General features: G+C 38.8%; 1 protein-coding gene across 1 annotated transcript in view; it reads left to right on the top strand.

Moving 5' to 3' along the window:
• The window catches only part of KLHL1 (kelch like family member 1), a 532,887-nt gene that overhangs the window by 309,434 nt on the left and 198,470 nt on the right, over positions 1 to 24,983 (top strand). The window contains exon 5 of the mRNA XM_052650221.1: positions 23,229 to 23,441. Coding sequence (XP_052506181.1) covers positions 23,229 to 23,441 — 213 coding nt within the window. The remainder of the gene's footprint in view (positions 1 to 23,228; positions 23,442 to 24,983) is intronic.

Here is a 24,983-nt window from a genome sequence, read left to right as displayed (position 1 = left end):
TCTAACTGTTGCTTCCTGACCTGCATACAGATTTCTCAAGAGGCAGGTTAGGTGGTCTGGTATTCCCATCTCTTTCAGAATTTTCCAGAGTTTATTGTGATCCACAGAGTCAAAGGCTTTGGCATAGTCAATAAAGCAGAAATAGATGTTTTTCTGGAACTCTCTTGCTTTTTCCATGATCCAGCAGATGTTGGCAATTTGATCTCTGGTTCCTCTGCCTTTTTTAAAACCAGCTTTAACATCTAGAAGTTCGTATATTACTGAAGCCAGGCTTGGAGGGGAATTTTGAGCATTACTTTACTAGCATGTGAGATGAGTGCAATTGTGTGGTAGTTTGAGCATTCTCTGGCATTGCCTTTCTTTGGGATTGGAATGAAAAACTGACCTTTTCCAGTCCTGTGGCCACTGCTGAATATTCCAAATTTGTTGGCGTATTGAGTGCAGCACTTTCACACCATCATCTTTCAGGATTTGAAACAGCTCAAATGGAATTCCATCACCTCCACTAGCTTTGTTCGTAGTGATGCTTTCTAAGGCCCACTTGACTTCACATTTCAAGGTGTCTGGCTCTAGATTAGTGATCTCATCATCATGATTATCTGGGTCGTGAAGATCTTTTTTGTACAGTTCTTCCATGTATTCTTGCCACCTCTTCTTAATATCTTCTGCTTCTGTTAGGTCCATACCATTTCTGTCCTTTATCGAGCCCATCTTTGCATGAAATGTTCCCTTGGTATCTCTAACTTTCTTGAAGAGATCTCTAGTCTTTCCCAATCTGTTGTTTTCCTCTATTTCTTTGCACTGAACACTGAGGAAGGCGTTCTTATCTCTTCTTGCTATTCTTTGGAACTCTGCCTTCAGATGCTTATATCTTTCCTTTTCTCCTTTGCTTTTTGCCTCTCTCATTTTCACAGCTGTCGGGAGCCAGCGTGAGCGTTCCCACCCGTGACAAGGTCATGCGGAAGGAAGCCTGACAAAAGGCAAGGACGTGTTCAGCTTCAGGGATTCCCCTTGGAAATTCCTGAGAATCCACCCCCAAAGACCAGAATCTGCCTGCTTTACTATGTTATGCTTTCCACCTACTCTTATGTCATTAACAGGGGGCTGTCTCCCCACCACCTTTTTCTGGAAAAAAATTAGAGCTTTTAGATAATAAATCTCCTGGGCATAATACGAATGTTTCAATCCAAAAACCCCTCCGATGGCTTTCTAGCCTGCCTGCAGGACTCGTACAGCTGCACATGTGATTGTTTGTGGCCTCCCGACTGCGGGAGGCATAGGAAGCTTAAAACATCCTAGGAATGTCGAGGCTTCCAAGGAGTCAAAATCATTAGAATAGGACTGATTAAAGGTTTCATTTGTTGAGCCAATACTTGCTGCCAAATTTTCATATCTTTTATGTTTAGGTATAGTTTGTATATAGAAAAACTGGTAGTAGACCTGGTAGTAGCAACACTAGACCTTTAAGTTAAGTACTTTCTTTGTTATAACCCACTGCACTTTGTTCTATAGGAACGTAACTTTTTTGTACTTTAAGACTGATGCAGAGTGAAGAAAAAACACTTCTAGGGAAAAGGAGTTTGCTGGACAATTATCCAGGAAGAGAGCCATAAAAATGTTAACAAGCCTCTTGGCCAGAAGATAATGTAAACCACCTGAGACCTTTTGTATAAGGGAGGATATGCAAAAAAGAAAGCCTTGTCTCAATGAGAGTCAGGACTGCTGCCCCTGCATAACTCTATTTCTTTACGTACAACTTGGGGTATATAAGCTGATTTTGAAAAATAGTTTTTGCAGTCTTACACTGATGCTGGGCTTCCCCATGTCGTTCTTTACTTTTTCCTGCTGAACTCCCATCTGGAGCAGGGAGGCTCGTCATGTCTACTTATTTGTCCCAGCTTCCAAGATCTGTAAGAGAGAGAGCCCAAGGCGGGGCACTCTCCAATATTCAAACGGACGCTGGTGGCCTAATGTAGATAGTGCAAGTTCCTTGTCTGGAACTTTATTGGTCTTCCACATAATCCAAGTTATTCAGCCCTCTTTCTCTACTTAATTTTCCTACTATACTGTTGTTTCCTAATCTAATCTTATATTAATAAATAAATAAGTTTTCCTCGCCAACTCCGTCCACCCTTCAAATTCCCTGGATCCACCGGGGCTGGACCCCAGCACACAGCTATTTGTAAGGCCTCCCCAGACCATTTGCTTTTTTGCATTTCTTTTCCATGGGGATGGTATTGATCCCTGTCTCCTGTACAATGTCACAAACCTCATTCCATAGTTCATCAGGCACTCTATCTATCAGATCTAGGCCCTTAAATCTATTTCTCACTTCCACTGTATAATCATAAGGGATTTGATTTAGGTCATACCTGAATGGTGTAGTGGTTTTCCCTACTTTCTTCAATTTAAGTCTGAATTTGGAGCAATATTGCATAGGAACCTGGAAAGTCAGGTCCATGAATCAAGGCAAATTGGAAGTGGTCAAACAAGAGATGGAAAGGGTGAACGTCAACATTCTAGGAATCAGCAAACTAAAATGGACTGGAATGGGTGAATTTAACTCAGATGACCATTATATCTACTATTGTGGGCAGGAATCCCTCAAAAGAAATGGAGTAGCCATCATGGTCAACGAAAGAATCCAAAATGCAATACTTGGATGCAATCTCAAAAACGACAGAATGATCTCTGTTCGTTTCCAAGGCAAACCATTCAACTTCACAGTAATCCAAGTCTATGCCCCAACCAGTAACGCTAAAGAAACTGAAGTTGAACAGTTTTATGAAGACCTACAAGACCTTTTAGAACTAACACCCAAAAAAGATGTCCTTTTCATTATAGGGGACTGGAATGCAAAAGTAGGAAGCCAAGAAACACCTGGAGTAACAGACAAATTTGGCCTTGGAATGCGGAATGAAGCAGGGCAAAGACTAATAGAGTTTTGCCAAGAAAATGCACTGGTCATAGCAAACACCCTCTTCCAACAACACAAGAGAAGACTCTTCACATGGACATCACCAGATGGTCAACACCAAAATCAGATTTGCCGGGGTCCAGCCCCGGTGGATCCAGGGAATTCGAAGGGTGGACAGCGTTGGCGTGAGAAAAACTTATTTATTGATTGATATAAGATTAGATTAGGAAGAAATAGTGTAGTAGGAGAATTAAGTGGAGGAAGAGGGCTGAATAGCTTGGATTACACGGAAGACCAATAAAATTCCAGACAAGAAATTTGTACCATCTACGTTGGGCCACCGGCACTCGCTTGAATATCTAAGGGTGCCTCGCCTTAGGCTCCCTTTCGCGTGGGTCTTAACAGCCAGGGCAAGTAAGTAGACTTGGCGGGCCTCTGCACCCCAGGTGGAAATTCAGCCTGAAGTTAAAGTAAAGAGCAGAGGGAGGGAAAGAGAGAGAAGAAGAGAGAGAGACATGGGGGGAGCCAGATTCCCAAAAAACCGGGCCGAGAGACTAGTCCGAGGAACTGGTCCAATCCTTTACTGTTCAGAAGGCCTTTTATACTTTTGATAAAACATGGAGATCAATGGGTAACACAAAATTATGTAGCATTTGCAAGCCAGACTCTTTCTGTATATCATTTTGTATACAAAAGGTCTCAGGTGATTTACATTATCTTCTGGCCAAGAGGCTTGTTAACTTCTTCCCTAGGCTCTCTTCCTTAATGAATGTTAATTTTGTTTCCCCTGAAGTGTTTTTCTTTAATCTACATCTCCTTAAAGCACTAAAGTTACATCTCTATAGAACAAAGGTGCAGTGGGTTATAACAAAGAAGGTACTTAACTCAAAGATCTAATGTTGCTAATACCAGGTCTACTGCTTGTTTTTCTATGTACCAACTATATCTACAAATAAAGGATATGAAAATTTAGCAGCAAGCATTGACTCAACAAATGAAACTTTTAATCAGTCCTATTCTATTCTAAAGATTTTGACTCTTCGGAAGCCCTTACATTCCTAGGATGTTTTAAACTTCCTAGGTCAGGAGGCCTCAAGCAATCACTAGAAAGCCATCAGAGGGGTTTTTGGATTGGAACACTCTTTCAAATGCAGAAGACTAAAGCCCTGAATTGACTTTTCCCAGAGAATGTCAGAAGAGTGGAAAAGCAGAGCACAAAAACCGGCAGATTTTTGTTGGGGTACATGCTTAGGAATTTCCAGAGGGGCCCCTGAAGTCTGAGCATGCCTTCTGTGTGTCAGCTTCCTTCCTCATGACCTTGTCATGGGTGGGATTCCTCACACTGGCTCCCGGCACAGATTGATTATATTCTTTGCAGGCAAAGATGGAGAAACTCTATACAGTCAACAAAAACAAGACCAGGAGCTAACTGTGGCTCAGATCATGGACTCCTTATTGGTATAATCCATGGGTTCTCAAAAGATTCAAACCTGACTTAGTGACTAAACAGCAGCAAGTATGTTTTGGATATTATGGCCTAAGTTAGGGGAATGTGCAGGTAGGAATGGTTAAGCCAAACTGTGAGAAAATATCAACTACATCAGACATAGACTGGTGATTCAATTCTTACATGCTTGGGGCTGGTGCATGGGGATGACTCACAGAGATGTTATGGGGAGGGTGGTGGGAGGGGGGTTCATGTTTGGGAACACATGTAAGAATTAAAGATTTAAAAAAAAAAAATATCAACTACACTCAAAGTTGAGTGGGACCTCTCCAGATAGGATGAGAAGGCCCATGGGATTTATCTGTTAGGTGGGATAGCTTTTCCATGCTGTTGTGGCACCTTCTGACAGCAGTGGCAGTCTACAGGCCCAGTTTGGATGCAATCTGAATTTCCTTGGTTGTCCTCCATAGATCCCAATTAATCTATTTACTCTGAGAAAGAGAACAACTCATTCTCCATGTTTAGCTGAGAGTCCTGCTCGACTCATTCTTTCCTTGTCCCTGTTTTAGTGGAGAGGTAAGCATCTATAGATTTAACACAAAAGCTTATTAGTAATATCTAAATTGACCTAAATTTCTTGTCCTCAAAGAAATGGTTACAAGGCTTACTTATATGCCAGTCTGATGCCAATCTCAACTAAATAAGCAGATCATTAGCCACACTCTTTGAATCTGTAACATGGTACATTTTGTGGTGGCCTGGAAAACCATGAAGCTCTGCCCATTTTCCACATCTCCTTCACTTCTCTTCAGTAACCGACAGGACTCTTTCCAATTGGATTACAGCCACACTTTCTTACATCCTAATAGAACTTAACTGGAAAGAGACATCTGTAAATCAGTCCCATGCAAGGTTTCAGCAAGTCACTGTGTCTGAATCCCCATTGGACTAGTGGAGATTATCTCCTCTTGGGAGGCAGGGGAGCATTCCTGGGACCTACCCTTGGAGTTATGGGACAGCAGCTGGGCCAGAAATTACCATTTATACTTCACTAGAGAAGACTTGTGGTGTTGGATAAGACTCTTGAGAGTCCCTCGGACTGCAAGGAGATCCAACCAGTTCATTCTGAAGGAGATCAGCCCTGGGATTTCTTTGGAGGGAATGATGCTGAAGCTGAAACTCGAGTACTTTGGTCACCTCATGCAAAGAGTTGACTCATTGGAAAAGACTCTGATGCTGGGAGGGATTGGAGGAAGGAGGAGAAGGGGATGACAGAGGTTGAGATGGCTGGATGGCATCACTGACTCAATGGACTTGAGTCTAGGGGAACTCCGGGAGTTGGTGATGGACAGGGAGGCCTGGTGTGCTGTGATTCATGGGGTTGCAAAGAGTTGGACACAACTGAGCGACTGAACTAACTAACTAACTAAGAGAAGACTTGAGCCTCCTCTACCAGGTAAATTGAAGTCTATTTTCAGACCCATGACATGATTGGAATTTCCAAAAGCAATACTACTTTAAGACTATGAATCTTGTGGTCACTAGCCACCAGGCCCAATAACAGGCCAATAATTGCCTATCATATGATGTTTACCTTTTAGCCACCTCTAGGATCCTATGTGTCCAGAAGACTAAAGGGTAGTTTGCAACTCGTAATAGGTTCTAACTGATAAACTGAGATGTTGCTGTGATCTGTAACTCTAATGGCAAATGTGATTTGGGGGGGGGGGGGGGGGGGGCGGTCCCAGAAAAGAACATACTAAGTAGCTTGATGGAGAGCCTCCAGGGTATACTATTGTTCAGGGCCCCACTCAAAGCCTGTGGCCTTTTTAGTCACCCAGGAGATAAGTATCATCAGATCTTCTTCATTGGGAATGTAAGAGCCTCAATAACCAAATAGGTCTACCAATCACTGGGCCTTCTTTTCTTAAAATGTTTTATTTTGTATTGGGGTATAGTCAGTTAACATGTTGTGATAGTTTCAGGTGAACAACAAAAGGACATAGCCATACATATACATCTATCCATTCTCCCCAAATTCCCCTTCCATCTGCCAAGACAGAGGATCAAATTCTTGGCAGTCCTCTCCTCTAAATGAGAGTCTTATTTAGTCCTCTAAATATCATGCTTCTTCCCAAATTTTACCCAGGAATTTTACTTAAGTTGAAAGTTCTTAAAACTTGTGCATGTCAACTATTTTGCTATATGTGGGCAGTAGGTTTCCCAGCCCCTGCTGGGTATGGCCCTTGTTCTCAACTCACCAGGAAGATGTCACCGATAAAGAGAAAGGCTAATCCTCTGTCTTGGAGCAGATAGTTTTTCTAGATCATGACATCTCAATAGATGACAGGCAGTAGCCAGGGGATTTCAATTGCCTTGTAGAGGTAAAGTTGTCTTGAATTCCATTTCACATAAAGGAAAACTGAGCCTGATCATCAGGGTGCAGAATGATGCTGATGAAGACACTTACATCAACTGCTGCATTCTTTCAGCTTGAACAATAGCTTCTATGACACTCGCCATGCCAGTTATTGTCTTGATTACAGTATTGAATTGCCTTCAACAAGTGGTGAATCTTAAAGGCTTTCATGCAGGCCAGATAGGACTATTGAATGGAGAAATAGTCTCACCGAAGAACTTGGTTTCCTTAAGCTCAGAAATAACAGTTGGCATTTCTTTCCTACCCTCCTCATCTGCTATTGCTTTAGGGAGACAGTGTCATTAGACATTGGTAGCTGGATTGGTTTGTAGTCATCCCTATATCCCACTAAGACAGTCTTAACTGGAGCAATCCCCATTAAGGCTTGAGAACAAAGGTGAACAGGAGTACACATAGAGAACACATTCATACCAATAGTGCATTCATTAATAGGATCCATAATAATAAAAGATAGAGAGTTCCAAAAGGATCCACTCTTAGCCAGAACTAAACAAGAGTCTTCCCAGGGTTTGTGGCTTTAGACTCAAACCCAGAGAGCATTATCTGTTTCCCCATCATTGTGACAGGTGACTCAGGCATCAAAGTCACCTGTGTCCTCCTATCCAAAAGACCAATAAAGTACAGTATCCTCCAATCATCCCATTAAACCCTGACCCTAACATGTGGCTCATCTCTGGGGAGGGGGAGAATTTGGCCTAATTCCCAGGTTTGTTTATTTTTAAAAGCAAACCTGAAGGTCTTTGAAAAAGCTGGCAGGGCTTTCTAATTCATCTCCAAACAGTGGGAAGAGAAGAGGTGACAACCTCATAAGAGAGGTTAACTGGACATGATAACCAGTCGGACTGCTACAGGTAATCCAAGAAACCAAGTCTTGTTAATAGTCTTGTTGCCTACTGTTCTGAAACCATCTCTATAAGCACAAACAACAAGCAGGGTGGCTTGCAGGGCTGCAATTGTCTCTGTCAGCATGTTCCAGACATGGTTTCCAGTGCAGCATCCTCCCCAGAGTGGGTCTAATGTGTCAAAGCCCAAGTAACCATCAGGCAAGGAAGAGGTGTGTCTCAAATGTGTAGTCTTCTCATTGCCTGCCTTCCCCTCCTATGTAGAAAAAGACAGAGCATTTTGGAGGAAGGGGTCTGCAGTGGCAATTCCACAAGGCACCCCTGCCCTTAATTAAATTAGTGGTTTTGACAGCAAATTAACCAAGTTTCAAATATCTCTTCTCATTCTACTATTGTCATCTATTTCTTTACAATGTTCACTTAGGAAGGCATTCTATCTTTCCTTTCTATTCTTTGGAACTCTTCATTAACATAGGTATATTTTTCTCTTTCTTCTTTGCCCTTCAGTTCTCTCTTCTCAGCTATTTGTAAGACCTCCTCAGACAACCACTTTGCCTTTTTTGCATTTCTTTTTCTTGGGGATGGTTTTGGTCACAGCCTCATGTACAATGTTATGAACCTCCATCCATAGTTCTTCAGGCACTCTGTCTATGAGATCTAATCCCTTGAGTCTATTTGTCACTTCCACTGAATAAACATTAGGGATTTGATTTAGGTCCTGGTGGCTCAGATGGTAAAGTGTCTGCCTACAATGAGGGAGACCCAGGTTCAATGCCTGGATCAGGAAGATCTACTGGAGAAGGAAATGACAACCCACTCCAGTATTCTTGCCTGGAAAATCCCATGGATGGATGAGCCTGGTGCAGGCTACTGTCCATGGGGTCACAAAGAGTCAGACATGGCTGAGCAACTTCACTTTCACTTTCACTTTCATACCTGAATGGTCTAGTGATTTTCCCGTACTTCAATTTAAGTCTGAATTTTACAGTAATGATCTGTTTTACAGCTCATGATCTGAGTCACAGTCAGCTTCAAGTCTTGTTTGTGCTAACTGTATACAGCTTCTCCATCTTCAGTTGCAAAAAATATAATCTGTTTGATTTCAGTATTGACCATCTGGTGATGTCCGTGTGTAGAGTCATCTCTTGTGTTGTTGGAATTTAGTGTTTTCTATGACCAGTGCATTCTCTGCAAAAGTCTGTTAGCTTTTGCCCTGCTTCATTTTGTACTCCAAGGCTAGACTTGCCTGTTACTGAAGCTATTTCTTCAATTCCTAATTTTTCATTCCAGTCCCCTATGATGAAAAGGACATCATTTTGTTGTTGTTGTTAGTTCTAGAAGGTTTTGTAGGTCTTCATAGAACCATTCAACTTCAGCTTCTTTGGCATTAGTGGCTGGGGGATAGACTTTGATTACTGTGATGTTAAATGTTTTGCCTTGGAAATGAACCAAGATCATTCTGTCATTTTTGAGATTGCACCCAAGTATGGCATTTCAGACTCTTGTTAACTATGAAGGCTACTCCGTCTCTTCTAAGGGATTCTTGCCCATGCATGCATGGTAATTTGCTTCAGTCGTGTCTGACTCTTTGTGACACTATGGACTGTAGCTCACCAGGCATCTCTGTCCATGGGATTCTCCAGGCAAGAATAAGTTTCCACTTCAATTCAGCCTCTTCATTCTTTATAGAGCTATTTCTCCACTCTTCCCCAGTAGCATATTGGACACCTACCAACCTGGGGGGCTCATCTTTCAGTGTCATCTCTTTTTGCCTTTTCATACTGTTCATGAGTTTCTCAAGGCAAGAATATTGAAGTGGTTCACCACTCCCTTCTCCAGTGGATCACATTTTGTCAGAACTCTCTACCATGATTCATCCATCTTTGGTGGCCCTGCGTGACATAGCTCATTGTTTTATTGAGTTAAACAAAGCTATGATCCATATGATGATTCAGATTAGTTTTTGGTGACTGTGCTTTCATTCTGTCTACCCTCTGATGGATGAGGATAAGAGTCTTCTGCAAGCTTCCTGATGTAATGGCCAGGCTATGGATAAACCTGGGTCCTGCTCTTGTGCCAGAGCCATGCTCAGTAAATATTTAATTCTAGAGATCACTTCAAGAAAATGAGAGATACCAAGGGAATATTACATTCAATGATGGAAACAATAAAGAACAAAAATAGAAAGAATATAACAGAAGCAGAAGAGATTGAGAAGAGGTGGCAAGAACACACTGAAAAAATTGCACAAAATATGTCTTAATGACCTGGATAACAATGATGGTGTGGTCACTCACCTAGAGCCAGATATCCTGGAGTGTGAAGTGAAGTGGGCCTGAGAAAGCATTACTATGATCATAGCAAGTGGAAAGGATGGAATTCCCGTTGAGCTATTTGAAATCCTAAAAGATGATGCTGTGAAAGTGTTGCACTTAATATTCCAGCAAATGTGAAAAACTCAGCAGAGGCCACAGGACTGGAAAAGATCAGTTTTCATTTCAATCTCAAAGAAAGGCAATGCCAAAGAATGTTCAAACTACTGCACAATTTTGCTCATTTCACATGCTAGCATGGTAATGCTCAAAATCCATCAAACTAGGCTTCAACAGTACATGAACTGAGATCTTTCAGATATACAAGCTTGAACCAGAGATCAAATTGCCAATATTTTGGTCCATAAGAACAACAAGAGAATTCCAGGAAAAAAAAAAAAAAAAAAAAACTACTTCTGCTTCATTGCCTATGCTAAAGCCTTTGTGTGGATCACAACAAACTGTGGAAAATTCTTAAAGAATGGGAATACCAGACCACCTTACCTGCCTTCTGTGAAATCTGTATGGAGGTCAAGAAGTAATAGAACTGGAAATGAAGCAGTGGATTGGTCAAAACTGAGAAAGGAGGACATCAAGGCTGTATACTGTCACCGTGTTTATTTAATTTTATCAGAGTACAACATGCATAATACCCTACTGGATGACTCACAAGCTGGAATCAAGATTGCTGGGTAAAATATCACTATCCTCAGATATGTGGATGACATCATGCTAATGGAAGAAATTTAAGAGGAAGTAAAGAGTCTCTTGATGAAGATGAAAGAAGAGACTGAAAAAAACTGACTTAAACTCAACATTCAAAAAACTAAGATCATGGCAGCTGGTCAGATAACTTCATGACAAATAGATCTGGAAAAAATGGAAACAGTGACAGACTTCATTTTCCTGGGCTCTAGAATCATTGCGGACAGTTACTGCAGCCATTATAATAAGGTTTCTTGCTCTTTGGAAGAAAAGCTATGACAAACCTTGACAGTGTATTGAAAAGTAGAGACATCACTTTGCTGACAAAGGTTTGTATAGTTAAAACTGGTCCATATAGTCAAAGCAGGTCCCTATATTCAAGCGACTGGTTTTTCCAGTAATCATGTACCAATGTGAGAGTTGGACCATAAAGAAGGCTGAGAGCTGAAGAATTAATCCTTTTGAACTGTGGTGCTGGAGAAGACTCTGGGAGTGCCTTGGACAGCAAGATCAAACCATTCAATCCTAAAGCAAACAATCCTGATACTGAAGCTGAAGCTCCAATACTTTGGCCACCTGATGGGAAGAGCCAATTCGTTGAAAAAGATTCTGATGCTGGAAAAATTGAGGGCAAGAAGAAAAGGGGCAACAGAGGATGAGATGGTCCAATGACATCATTGACTCAATGGACATAAGTTTGAGCAAACTCTGGGAGATAATGAAGGACATGGAAGTGTGTCGTGCTGTATTCCATGGAGTCACAAAAAGCTGGACATAACTAAGCGACTAAACAAGAACAGCAAAGATCTCTTCAGGCTCTAAAATGAATTGATCTTGAAGGGCTCCACATACATTTTCACTAAAGTCATAAGCCTTAATTACTCACTGCATTACAGAATGTCTGTCTTTGTCAGGGGCCAGCTTAGAGCTAACTTACAGCATAACTTGATGCAACCCAGTATAAGGATCCAATGTTTGGGGCCTCATTACCATAGGACCATGAGGAATAGTCAGGGGCTGTTTTCCTAGCATTCTAATACTATTTTTGGGTTTCTAATTTGACTCACAGGTAAGTATGACTAGGGACTTGTGTGTGTGTGTGTGTCTGTGTCTGTGCATGTGTGTGTGTTAGTCACCTAGCCATGTCCAACATTTTGCAACACCATGGACTATAGCCCTCCAACCATCTCTGTCTATGGAATTCTCCTGGAAAGAGTACTATAGTGGGTTATTCCCTTCTCCAAAGGATTTTCCCAACCCAGGATTGAACATGGAGCTTCTACATTACAAATAGATTCTTAACCATCTGAGCCACCAGGGAAGCCCTGACCAGGGAGTTAGGGGCTAACTAAAGAGAGGGATCAGTGGTCCCCTTAAGAACTGAAAGTTTTCTGTAAACAATTTGTTAAATAATGTCTTATCATTCAATTCTAATTAAATTAATTATGAATAGATGATCACCTTTGAGAACTTTAAACTCAACTAGATAATGTGAATTTTCTGTTGATTAAATAACCAAATTTTCCTTCTCATTTCTTTAATCATAAAAAACCTCAACAATATTTTGAACTGAATGGGGGTGTGGCCACATATTTTCACCTTTATATTTAATTTCCTGATACATAATTTAATATATTTAGATGTGCAGTAAATTTAGCTGAATGACAGATTTGGTGAGGCTCATGATTCATCCACCAGCTTTAACCACTAAGTGCTTAAATAGATAGCAAGCATGAAAAATTGATAAACCTGACAGGGAAACTGGTAGGAAGAATTCTAAAAATGCCTTTCTCTGCCAAAATCGCCTGGTTATTCAATCAAACACTAATCTAGATATTGCTCTGAAGGCACTTAGCAGATGGAACTGAGTTGACTAATCAACCAACTTTAAGATAGAGTTATCTGGGATCATTGTATCATGACATGAGTGACTAAACATGCAAACAAAGCCAGGAGAGTCAGAGAGAAGTGGCAGAGTAATGAAGTTGAGGCTGAGAGCAGGTAGAAGAGACTGGAAATGTGAAGACTCAACCTGCCTCTGATTAGGGCTTCCCTGGTGGCTCAGAGGTTAAAGCGTCTGCCTCCAATGCGGGAGACCCGGATTCGATCCCTGGGTCCGATCCCTGGGTCGGGAAGATCCCCTGGAGAAGGAAATGGCAACCCACTCCAGTATTCTTGCCTGGAGAATCCCATGGACTGAGGAGCTTGGTGGGCTGCAGTCCACGGGGTCACAAAGAGTCGGACATGACTGAGTGACTTTACTTACTTACTTAACCTGCCTTTGCTGTGTTTAAAGATGGAGGAAGGAGTATGAGGTAAACAAAGCAGGAAGCTGAGAATGACCAGCAAAGAGGCAGCTAGGAAATGGGAAGCTGGATCCCCAAACCACATAGGACTGAATTCTCCCACAACCTGAATGAACTTCTAAATAGATTCATTCTCAAACACTTCAAAAATATAGATCCTTGTCTACATTTTAATTTTCCTCTTGTGAAACCTGGAGCAGAGCTGAACTTTTCCTGGACTTCTGACTTCCAGAACTGTCAGGTAATGTTTTTCAGTCGCTAAGTCATGTTTGACTCTTTTGCGATCCCGCCAGGCTTCACTGTCCATGGGATTTTCCAGGCAAAAATACTGGAGTGGGTAACCATTTTCTTCTCCAGGGGAATATTTCCAAGCCAGGGATCGAACCCACATCTCCTGAATTGGCAGGATTCTTTACTACTGAGCCACCTGGGAAGCCCTTATGAGATAATAAATGAATGTTTTTGCGAAGCCAAAAAATTTGTTACAGCAGTGATAGGAAATAAACATACAAAAAAAATTTATGTTAAATAATCAGAAAATAGTTATTTAATTTAGTTTTCTTAGCTGTTGTTGTTTATTTGCTAAGTCGTGTGTGATGCTTTTTCAACCCCATGGACTACAGCCTGCCAGGCTCCTCTGCCCATAGGATTTCCCAAGCAATAGATTTATTAAATGTAAAAATGTATATTTAGAGTATTTTTAGAAATAAAGAATGACCATTTCCATATTGAAACTCTCTGGACCAAATCAAGAATTTCAAGAATCATCCCAAAATAATTTTGCACATACTTTACATAGTATTGCATGACTTAGGAATTTTTTTCCTCCTATTTTTTTGCCCTAATTTGCTTGATAGCAAGTTACAAAAGGTTCCTAGGTAGGTGTTTGTTATAGAACCTATTTTCAAGGTGAAGAGATTATATATCAAAGCAATTAAATATCTTTGCCTAGAAAATCATGAATAGGAAGTATTATAATTGAGGGTTTATCTAATTCTTTTTACCAAAAAAAAAAAAAAAAAATTATCTTTCTACCAAAATTTCTAATGCATCTTATCTCTTTAGCAGCACTTTTTCAGAAAATACTTCCAGTCATAGACATGTATTTCTTAAGGAACTTATAACAAAATTATCTTTTCCCACTTATAAACTTGAAAGATGACCACCAGAAACCATTTTTGATGCTGAATAAATTTTGGGGGTTATTATAAAATGCTTCTTTTGAAATTTGTTGCTCAAGTATTTTGGGAAGAAATTCTATCAACAAAGTAAACATATTTGCTGCTAAGTCGCTTCAGTTGTGTCCGACTCTGTGTGACCCCATAGATGGCAGCTTACCAGGCTCCCCCGTCCCTGGGATTCTCCAGGCAAGAACACTGGAGTGGGTTGCCATTTCCTTCTCCAAGACATATTTAGTGGGTGGTAAAAATTAACTATGAAAACTGGCAAATTTTCATTTTAGTTGTCTTTCCTGGTGGCTTAGTGGCAAAGAATCTGCCTGCAATATAGGTGATATGGGTTCGATCCCTGGGTAGGAAAGATCCCCTAGACAAGGAAATGGCAACCCACTCCAGTATTCTTGCCTGGAAAATCCCATGGACAGAAGAACCTGGCAGGCTTCAATCGTTGGGGTCAGAAAAGAATTGGACATGACTTATGGACTAAACAACCACAACAAAGGAAACGAAAGCAGATATTTCAGAGAAAATTCAGTGAAAATTATGTCTTCTCCTCTGCCTTACTTTTCTGATTTTGAGGATTAAAATCATTCAGAGAGATTAAAAAGTAATAATTATTTCATCTTTTTAACATGTAAATCAGAATTAAATATTAACCTTCAAGTATGTGTAATGATAATCAATACAATAATAATATATTTGCCCTAGAAACAATGTGAGAAACTGCAAGAAAGACAATTTTACTTCAAAATGAGTTCAGTTTTCTGACAGTTATTCAACAGTAGTATAAGCTTTCTTCCAGTGGTAGATTTCCTACTGTTGAACATAATCATAAGGCAAGCATTGCACAACATTATGTACTGTGCACATTAAGTGACTTCAAAGATTGCTTCCATTTTGAGATGATGTAAAGTCACAGAAATTTTTATTTCTTAACCCTGCTAAGTAATGATATGAGTATTAGACTGGATAACATAAACATTATTTATTATTCTCCAAATCTATGGTTCTATGAGAAATATTTCCTTGTTTTGGAAATTGTTATTTCATAGAGAAAAATTGTGTATCTCCTAACTCAAATTTCTCCTTGGCCTCCTTTATTTCATGTGCATTTTCATCCACTGGATTTCATGAAATCTCTCAATTTTGTTCTCTTGTCATAGAATGTATATACTTCTCTTTCAACATCATATTGTCTTCCTCATTGGAAAGTAAGTGTATTAGGAGGCGGAATCCTTTTCTTTATTATTTTTCTTGTCCTTCTATTCTTAGTATTAAACACATACTAAGCATAGAAAAAAGATAAAAGTTTGTTGACTGAATATTAGTAAAGAAAATAAGGAAGATAAAGAACTATGAACTTGAATGCAGCTACCAGTAAAAGCCTAAAAGTAAGGGTAAGCTCTGATGCAGAACAGCTACTGGCTAATGCTTATGTAATACTTGCTATGTATCAGGTATTTTTCTAAGAAAAATATTAATCTCCAAGCTTAATCCTCACAGGACTTCCCAGGTGGTGCTAGTGGTAAAGAACCCACCTGCCAATGCAGGAGTTGCAAGAGACACCGGTTTGATCCATGGTTGGAGAAGATACCCTGGAGAAAGAAATGGCAACCCACTCCAGTATTCTTGCCTGGAGAATCCCAGGGACAGAGGAGCCTGGTGGTCTACAGTCCATGGGGTCGACAAGAGTCTGACACGACTGAAATGACTTAGCACACTTAATCCTCACAGTAGTGCTACTATTTTTATCCTAATTTATAGGTAAGGGACTTCCCACGTGGCTCAGTGGTAAATAATCCACTGCCAAGAAGGAGACATGGGTTCAGCCCCTGGAAAATCCCCTGAAGAAGGATATCCCAAACTTGCTTGGGAAATCCTATGGGCAGAGGAGCCTGGCAGGCTGTAGTCCATGGGGTTGAAAAAGCATCACACACGACTTAGCAAATAAACAACAACAGCTAAGAAACCTAAATTCCTAATGTGCAGCCAGCAGATAGTCAGCTAAGGATCTAAATCCTGACCAATTTACTAAGTCAATACTAATCTATTGAGTCTCCCTAATTGCCAGGCTACATTACGGGATCCAGTTATACCAAGAATGAGTTGGAAACATGATTCAAATAAGCACTCAGGAATTGGGGTGCATAACGTTGCATAGATCTAAATAAGTAAGCAAGTCTAAACTAGATGGGCAGAAAGAACAAGAAGAAGAAGAAGAAGAAGAAGAAGAGAAGGATGCATAGCCCAGGTAATATAACAAGATGAAAGACTGAATTCCTAATCTCATCCCTATCTTGACTAATGGTATGACTATGTATGAGTGCCTCTGAGCCCCAGGATTCTTATCTGTGAAGTAACAAGGTGTGACTATCTCCTAATGAATCCCTTCCCTTTGAGCTCTGAGGTAGTGCTCAAGAGCTTAGGCAGCAACTTTGACACAAGCATTGAACATTTACAGAAGCCAAACAATCAAAGCCCAGGAAAATTGGTTTTAACCTGAAAGGTTAGAGTCTTGACAGTAAAACCAGTGTAGCAACTTTAAGGTGTTACTTCTTAGCCCCTGATAACTTGGGAGAGAATTATCTCTCCCTGCTCTGCATTTTAAGAAAGTTTAAATTTTAGAGGGGATGGGGGAAGCATATGTAAAGAGAAGTTGATCCAGAGATCAGACCACTTTTTCCTATCCCTGACACTCATTTGGGTCATGGGAAACCTAGCTAATATTTCTCTTTTTTTAACTGGTTTTATTCATTTTTATTTGAAATTAATTTTATTGGAATATGGTTGCTTTATGGCACACCACTCCAGTACTCCTGCCTGGAAAATCCCATGGATGGAGGAGCCTGGAAGGCTGCAGTCCATGGGGTCGCTGAGGGTCGGACACAACTGAGCAACTTCACTTTCACTTTTCACTTTCATGCATTGGAGAAGGAAATGGCAACCCACTCCAGTGTTCTTGCCTGGAGAATCCCAGGGACAGGGGAGCCTGGTGGGCTGCCGTCTATGGGGTCACACAGAGTCAGACACGACTGAAGTGACTTAGCAGCAGCAGCAGCAGTTGCTTTATAATGTAGTGATAGTTTCTGCTGTACAGCAAAGTGAATCAGGTACACATATACATATATCCTTTTTATTTTATTTTTTAAAATTTCCTGACCCAGCAATCCCACTGGTGGGCATACACACCAAAGAAACCAAAATTGAATGACACGCATGTACCCCAATGTTCATTGCAGCACTGTTTATAATAGCCAGGACATGGAAGTAACCTAGATGTCAATCAGCAGATGAAGGGTTAGGGTTAGGTTTAGGGTTAGGGTTAGGGTAAGAAAGCTGTAGTACATATACACAATGGAGTATTACTCAGCCATTAAAAAGAATACATTTGAATCAGTTCTAATGAGGTGGATGAAATTTGAGCCTATTATACAGAGTGAAGTAAGCCAGAAAGAAAAACACCAATACACTATAATAATGTATATATATATGGAATTTAGAAAGATGATAATGATAACCCTGTATGCAAGACAGCAAAAAAGACACAGGTGTATACAACAGGCTTATGGACTCTGTGGGAGAGGGAGAGGGTGGGATGATTTGGGAGAATGGCATTGAAACATGTATAATATCATATATGAAACGGATTGCCAGTCCAGGTTTGATGCATGATACTGGATGCTTGGGGCTGGTGCACTTGGATGACTCAGAGGGTTGGTATGGAGAGGGAGGAAGGAGGGGGGTTCAGGATGGGGAACACGTGTATACCTGTGGCAGATTCATGTTGATGTATGGCAAAACCAATACAATATTGTAAAGTAATTAACCTCCAATTAAAATATATAAATTTATATTAAAAAAATAAATAAAATAAATAGAATAAAACAAATAATAAATTTCCCTCCCATTTAGGTCACCACAGATCATTGAGTAGGGTTTCTTATAATAAACAGTAGCTTCTCATTATTTTTCTATATATAAGTGAATCCCAGGCTCCCAATTCATCTCACCCCTCCTTCCCCTCTTGGTAACCATAAATTAGTTCTCTACATCTTTGACTCTATTTCTCTATGTCTGTTTTGCAAGTAAGTTAATATGTGCCATTTTTCAAGATTCCACATATAAGTGATATTTTATGATTTTTTTCTCTAACTTACTTCACTCTGTATGACAATCTATAGGGCCATCCACATATCTCCAAATGTCACTATTCTGGTCCTTTTTATGGGCCAAATTAATATTAATATTACCCATTGTATATATGTACCATGTCTTTTTGTCCATTTTTCTGTTGATGGATATTTAGGGTGCTTCCATGTCTATCATCATGGCTATCATCAATAATGCTGCAATGTAGAGTGTGGTGTACTCTTGACTTATGGTTTTCTCTGGGTAAATGCCCAGGAGTGGGTTTGCTGGATCACATGGTAGTTCTATTTTTAGTTTTTTAAAGGAAACTCCATACTGTTCTTCATAGTGGATGTACCAATCTACATTCCTGCCTACAGTTTAGGAGGATTCCCTTTTCTCCACATCCTCTCAACATTCAGTGTGTGTAGTTTTATTTGTTTGTTTGTTTTATGAAGGCCATTCTGACAAGTGTGAGGTGACAACTCATTATAGTTTTAATTTGCATCTATCTAATAACGAGTGATATTGAACATCTTTTCATGTGTTTTTTGGCTATTCATATGTCTTTGGAGAAATGGCTAGTTAGATCTTCCCCCTAGAAAACTGATATTTCTTAAAGATATTATTCCATAAAATAAAGAGTTTAGTCAAAAGATTGGTAATAATTGCCATGTTTTCTTAGGTTTATGTGAGAGATTTTAGCACAATTATTTTTATAATTTCTCTTATATGTTATTTTCCTAGGGCTCCCATAGCAAAGTACCAAAAACTGGGTAGTTTCAAACAATGAAAATATATTCTCTTGCAATTCTAGAGGCTAAAATTCTGAAAAACAGATGCCGACAAAGCCCGACTCTCTCTGAAGTTTAGGAAAAATCTTTCCTTGCCTTTTCCAGCTCCTGGTGGTTGCTGGCAATCCTTACCATTCCTTGGCTTTTGGCAGCTTGACTTTTACCTCTGCCCCTTTATCTATGTGTTACTATACTTTTGTTTATATGGTCTCCCCTAGTCAGAAAATATTTCTTCCTGTTTCTCATTTTCTAATTTATGCTCCTACCTAATATTTCAGGTCTTTTTGAAAAACAAGCTTTTACAGATGAGGACAGTCATTTCCCATGCTTTGCACATTGTCTAGCTGTCCCATGTGTGGTAAACATTTTATGAAAATTAATCTCATTCTTCTCACTACAGTTATCCAGGAATAAATGTTAGGTGTTCAATAAATCTGTGTAGAATGAATGATTGAATGAACTTATAATAAAAATAACATACAAAAAATAAACAGCTCAAAATGTACTTATGTCTCTCATTACTTGATCTTCTCAGGCAACAGAGAGTTAGCTAAGATGTATGGAAACTAGTGTGAAAAGATATTTTTTCTTCTTTAGTGAATAAAAAATAATGACACAATTTATTCGATTCTAGAAGCTAAATTGCAAACAACACAAGAAATATTAGGCAAGATATCATTGGAAGGAGACCTGATGGATAAGAAAAGAAAAAAAAAATCTAAAAGAACTTCAGAATGCCAATATATATATAACAAAAATAAAAAAACAATAAAACAATATAATCTATGTGTCAGTATGATGGATTCAGTAATATCCAATATTTTCTTCCAATGTATAGTTTATTTATAGCAATATTTAAAAACAATATTTCTTATTTCCTAAAGATATAGTATAATTTATGCAGATACAAAATTATAAGAATGCAATCTAGATTAGATGTAAGAAAAAAAAATATGCTGTAGTAATATTAAATGACGCTATTACCAGAGCTGTCTGAAAAATAAATCAAACCATAAAAGGCTATAGCCTTACTCTCTGCTAGATTTCAATTTGACTCAAAGTTTTTTAGAAGCCAAATAAAAAGATGAATCTGATCAATTTCACAATTTACAACATCCATGATAAATGCAAACCAATTTACATAGGAGAAGCGCAAGTATTCTTTCTACTAAAATATGAAAGAAATTTCTCCCAAGGGTTATCATGAGTACACCATAAAATTGTTCAATGAAATCCTTGAACAATGTCTTTATGATAGGCAATGCAAAAAGTTTCACAGAACTGATTTTTATGGTACCCCTTACTATACACTGATGGTCTAACTTTACAATTCCACGTGTAGTTTAAAAGAGGCATAGATTTTTAAGTAACTGGAATAATAGATGAACAAAAAATCTTTCAAAGATTCTTTGGAAATTTATTTGTCTTATTGCAGCTCTTTAGAGAAATTTGGTGGCATTAAATCTCAGAGCACACAGTTGGCTCATTTAGTAAATAGGTATCGTGCATACGTGTGTGCTAAGTTGCTTCAGCCATTTCTGACTCTTTGTGACTATAGCCTGCCTAACTCTTCTATCCATGGTATTCTCCAAGTGACAATTCCAGAGTGGGTTCTTTGCCCTCCTCCAGGAATCTTCTTGACCCAAGAATCAAACCCTTATCTCTTATGTCTCCTGCATTGGCAGGTGGGTTCTGTTCTATTTTGTTGCTGTTGTTCACTTGCTCAGTTGTGTCTGACTCTTTGCAACCTCACAGACTGCAGTATGCCAGGATTACCTATCCTTCACTATCTGCCAGAGTTTGCTTAAACTCATTTCCATCAAGTCAGTGATAGAATCGGATCATCTCATCCTCTGCCATCCTCTTTTCTTTTTGTCCTCAATCTTTCCCAGCTTCAGAGTCTTTTCCAAATAAGTCAACTCTTCACATCAGATGGGCAAAGTATGCTCTGCTTCAGCATCATTTCTTCCAATGAATATTCAGAATTGATTTCCTTTAGGATTGACTGGTTTGATCCCTTGCTGGCCAAGGGATTCTCAAGAGTCTTCTCCAGCACCACATTTCAGAAACATTAGTTCTTCAGCTCTCAGCCTTCTTTATGGTCCAGTTCTCAAACATTAATGCAACCCACTCCTGTATTCTTGCCTGGAGAATCCCAAGGATTGAGGAGACTGGTGGGCTACAGTCCATAGGATTGCAAAGAGCCAGCCACAATCAAGCCACTAACATTACTACTACTACTGGATAAAACATAGCTTTTACTATAAAGATTTTTGGATTTTCACAGTATTGTATTAGGCACACAGGAAACACAGGGAGCAAAATTACTTCATGAAATCAGCTATTCTGTGAGGTCAAATGTAAGAAATAATAGCTAAAGACCTGAAAGTAAAAGTTGATTTGCTTTTGTGATAGCTGAAGGCCCTTCAAGCCTTGGATTTGATTCTAAGAACACATTCACAACATGGGTCAGGTCTTGAGCAAACAGGTTTGAATTTGTTCTGACAAACAGATGAATCAGCACTTGCTGCCTCTTCTGCTATGTTTTAGCAGGACACTAAGTCACCAAGGTTTTGGGGGAAGAGAAGTGCACTGATTCAGATTTTACATTAAAAAAAATCCTTTCGAGATTTCTGCCACCTTTGCAGCTTTAAAACTATCATCTGAGAAGTCTTAGTTATCTTCCTTGGGGTTGTCTCAGGAGACATGGAGGAATGTGGAACAAAAGTAAAGGCCAACAGTCAAATCTTTGTCTTCTCTTACATTTATTAGACACATAAGACACTGTGATGAAATGCAAGATTTTCAACAAGCAGTTTTTAAAGTGTTTGAAAAACATTGCACTGAAGCTCACTATCTCAAAATTTATTTTTCTCTAAGATCATAAATATATCTATTCAATAAATCTGTACTGTTCACTGGCTATGTTCCAGAATCTAGATATAAAAAGTTAATTCAAAGTCTTTTTCTCAAGGAACTCAAAGTTTGTGATAAGATTCCTAAGTACACCAAAAATTATACAGCACTTTGGTAACTGATATGTCATGTACCATACACTGTGCATGCATATAAGATAGGGCAGCCAGATCAAATGGGAGTGAACAGAGAGCTCTTGATATATATATATATATATATATATATATATATATATATGTGTGTGTGTGTATGTGTGTGTGTGTGTGTGTGTGTGTGTGTAGAGAGAGATATACATATCCATATCTATATATATATATATGGTTATATACACATCCATATTTAGTTTTTGAACTGAATCTTGAAAAATGAAAGCAATTAGGACAACAAAGATGGCTAATAGCCATTTTAAGCCATGTAGTGAGAATAAGGCAAATCTAATGAGTAATTTTGTGGCAGAAGTGCCAACAAGCTTGGAAACGTAATCAGGAAGAGGTCAGGTCATAAAGAACCAATATGCTTAACCACAAGATTTGAAGCAAAAAAAAAAAAAAACAACGAAAGTTTAGAATAGTGTCTAGAGCATATTTATGTTTTAGAAATATCCTTCTCACAACAATACAGTGGGACCACTAGAGAAGCTAAGGATAGAATCAGGCAGAGTCATTAGTGAGTGTGGAAGCAATCTGCTATAAAATAAATGGAAATCTAAATTAAGTCAGAGAAACTGTCAGGAGAGAGATTTGAGAGCTATCGGGAAGGTGAAATATATGGGATTTTGTGACTTTCTATGCTCTGTTCTCTTTTTTCCTTTTTGAGTAAACAGTGATGCATCTTATAGTGTTAGATTTGTGTAATTTTATTCCCATTTTCTGATTGATGATATATAGTCAAGCTTTTAATAAATTGAAATGCTATTTTTTTCATATTCACAAAATCTTACATAGCGGTCCACTTGAAATTTGAACATTTAATCACTTAGTATATTCTGCCTGCATAACAAAGCTCAATGTTATAATCCTACAGTTATTACAAGATCTGTGCTCTCTCAGATACATTTACACTTCAATTACAATTACAATGCTTTCATCTTAACAGCTTCTAGCTTCTGAAGGATTACGTCTCAAGGATTATGTTATAATGAAATCAAAGGTTATTGACTACTTTTCTAATTTCTTTCTGGGAGGCTTTGCTAGCTAAATAAAACTGAGGCCAAATTTATGCCAAACTATGTCTCTCCCTCTAGGAAAACATAATGGAAGTTATAAGAAATCAAGAGTTTCTACTGCTTCCAGCTGAGGAGCTCCATAAACTCCTGGCCAGTGATGATGTCAATGTTCCCGATGAAGAAACCATCTTCCATGCATTAATGATGTGGGTCAAATATGACATGCAGAGGAGATGCAATGACTTGAGTATGCTTCTGGCCTTCATAAGACTGCCGCTGCTTCCACCTCAGGTAATTAGATGCTGTTTTCATAGTTAAGACTGACTGGAAAATTCTGTGCTAAAATTAAATATTACAGCCAATGTTTTACTATTATTTGATAGGTGATGGATTCCCAAATCTGCCACTTACTGAATAATGCCTATATGACTGTAGGAATGTTAATTTCTCTGAAGTTTAATTTCTTTATCAAATCAAATTATACTACCACACAAAAATTTTATGAGGCTCAAATTAGATAATATATGTAAAGTACTTAATATCAATAGAATATTTTAAAGATTTCTAGAATATTGCAATTATTAATTCTCCACTTCCCTGTTTTGATGATTGATCTAACTACCTGTCTGTCTAGTATCTAGCTTACTAATGTAAGATACAATAGCATGATCATTTTCTGAAAAATATATCTCCCTAGAATATTCTTAAAAGCTCAAATCATGGGATTTCAAACTTTTATAGAAGGATAAGATATATTACTGAATGGCAGAGAATTGTGAAGAAACAGCATTTGGCAATTGGGACTATGAAATCTTTAGAATTGGAGCTAAAGAAAATCCGCACGCCAAATGTACGACCCACCTCATTTTATTGATGAGTTATGCAGGACACAGGTAATATGATAAAATATCAAGTTCACTCAACTTATAAGAAAAAGCATAATTAATTTTCCCTGATTCAGAGTCTTGTGTCTGTAAATTAACTCCTAATGTTGAAAAATCATCCATGAATAGCATTGTTAACTCAGAGTGTCTAGCATTTCAGGGTATCCAAATATAAGTTTGAAGGTGGCTCTGCCCTCTGATATGATAGATAAAATTGTGTGTATGTGGGGGGTGTACATTTTGTATGAGGTTTATTAGGAGCCTGTCCATTTGAATCCAAATCATCATCGACATTTTCAACAATTCACATAATACTAAAAACATAAGATAGGGAATTAGAAAATCAGGAAACAATACACAAGCATAACCTGTTAGTAAAAAGTGAAGAGAGAGGGAAGTAGGGTCACAGATTAAAAATGGAAAGTTAAGAAAAAGAAAATATTGTGCCAAAACTGGGATTTAAATGAACATTCATGAATAAAGTAATAATTGTATTTCATTTGATTGCTCAAATAAAGTAAAAGGAAAGAGAAAATTTTTGGAAATACCACCTAAATGAATTATGCAAATTTATCTTGTCTGCTTTATTGACTATGCCAAAGCCTTTGACTGTGTGGATCACAATAAACTGTGGAAAATTCTGAAAGAGATGGGAATACCAGACCCCCTGAACTGCCCCTTGAGAAATCTGCATGCAGGTCAGGAAGCAACAGTTAGAACTGTACATGGAACAACAGACTGGTTCCGGATAGGAAAAGGAGTATGTCAAGGCTGTATATTGTCACCCTGCTTATTTAACTTATATGCAGAATACATCATGAGAAATGCTGGGCTGCAAGAAACAAAAGCTGGAATCAAGATTGCTGGGAGAAATATCAGTAACCTCAGATATGCAGATGACACCACCTTTTATGGCAGAAAGTGAAGAAGAATTAAAGAGCCTCTTGAT

The sequence above is a fragment of the Budorcas taxicolor genome, chromosome 12 (assembly GCF_023091745.1).
Source record: "Budorcas taxicolor isolate Tak-1 chromosome 12, Takin1.1, whole genome shotgun sequence".
NCBI lineage: Eukaryota > Metazoa > Chordata > Mammalia > Artiodactyla > Bovidae > Budorcas > Budorcas taxicolor.
The sequence above is the reverse complement of the archived record's forward strand: the minus strand, read 5'-3'. Positions and strand labels throughout refer to the sequence as shown.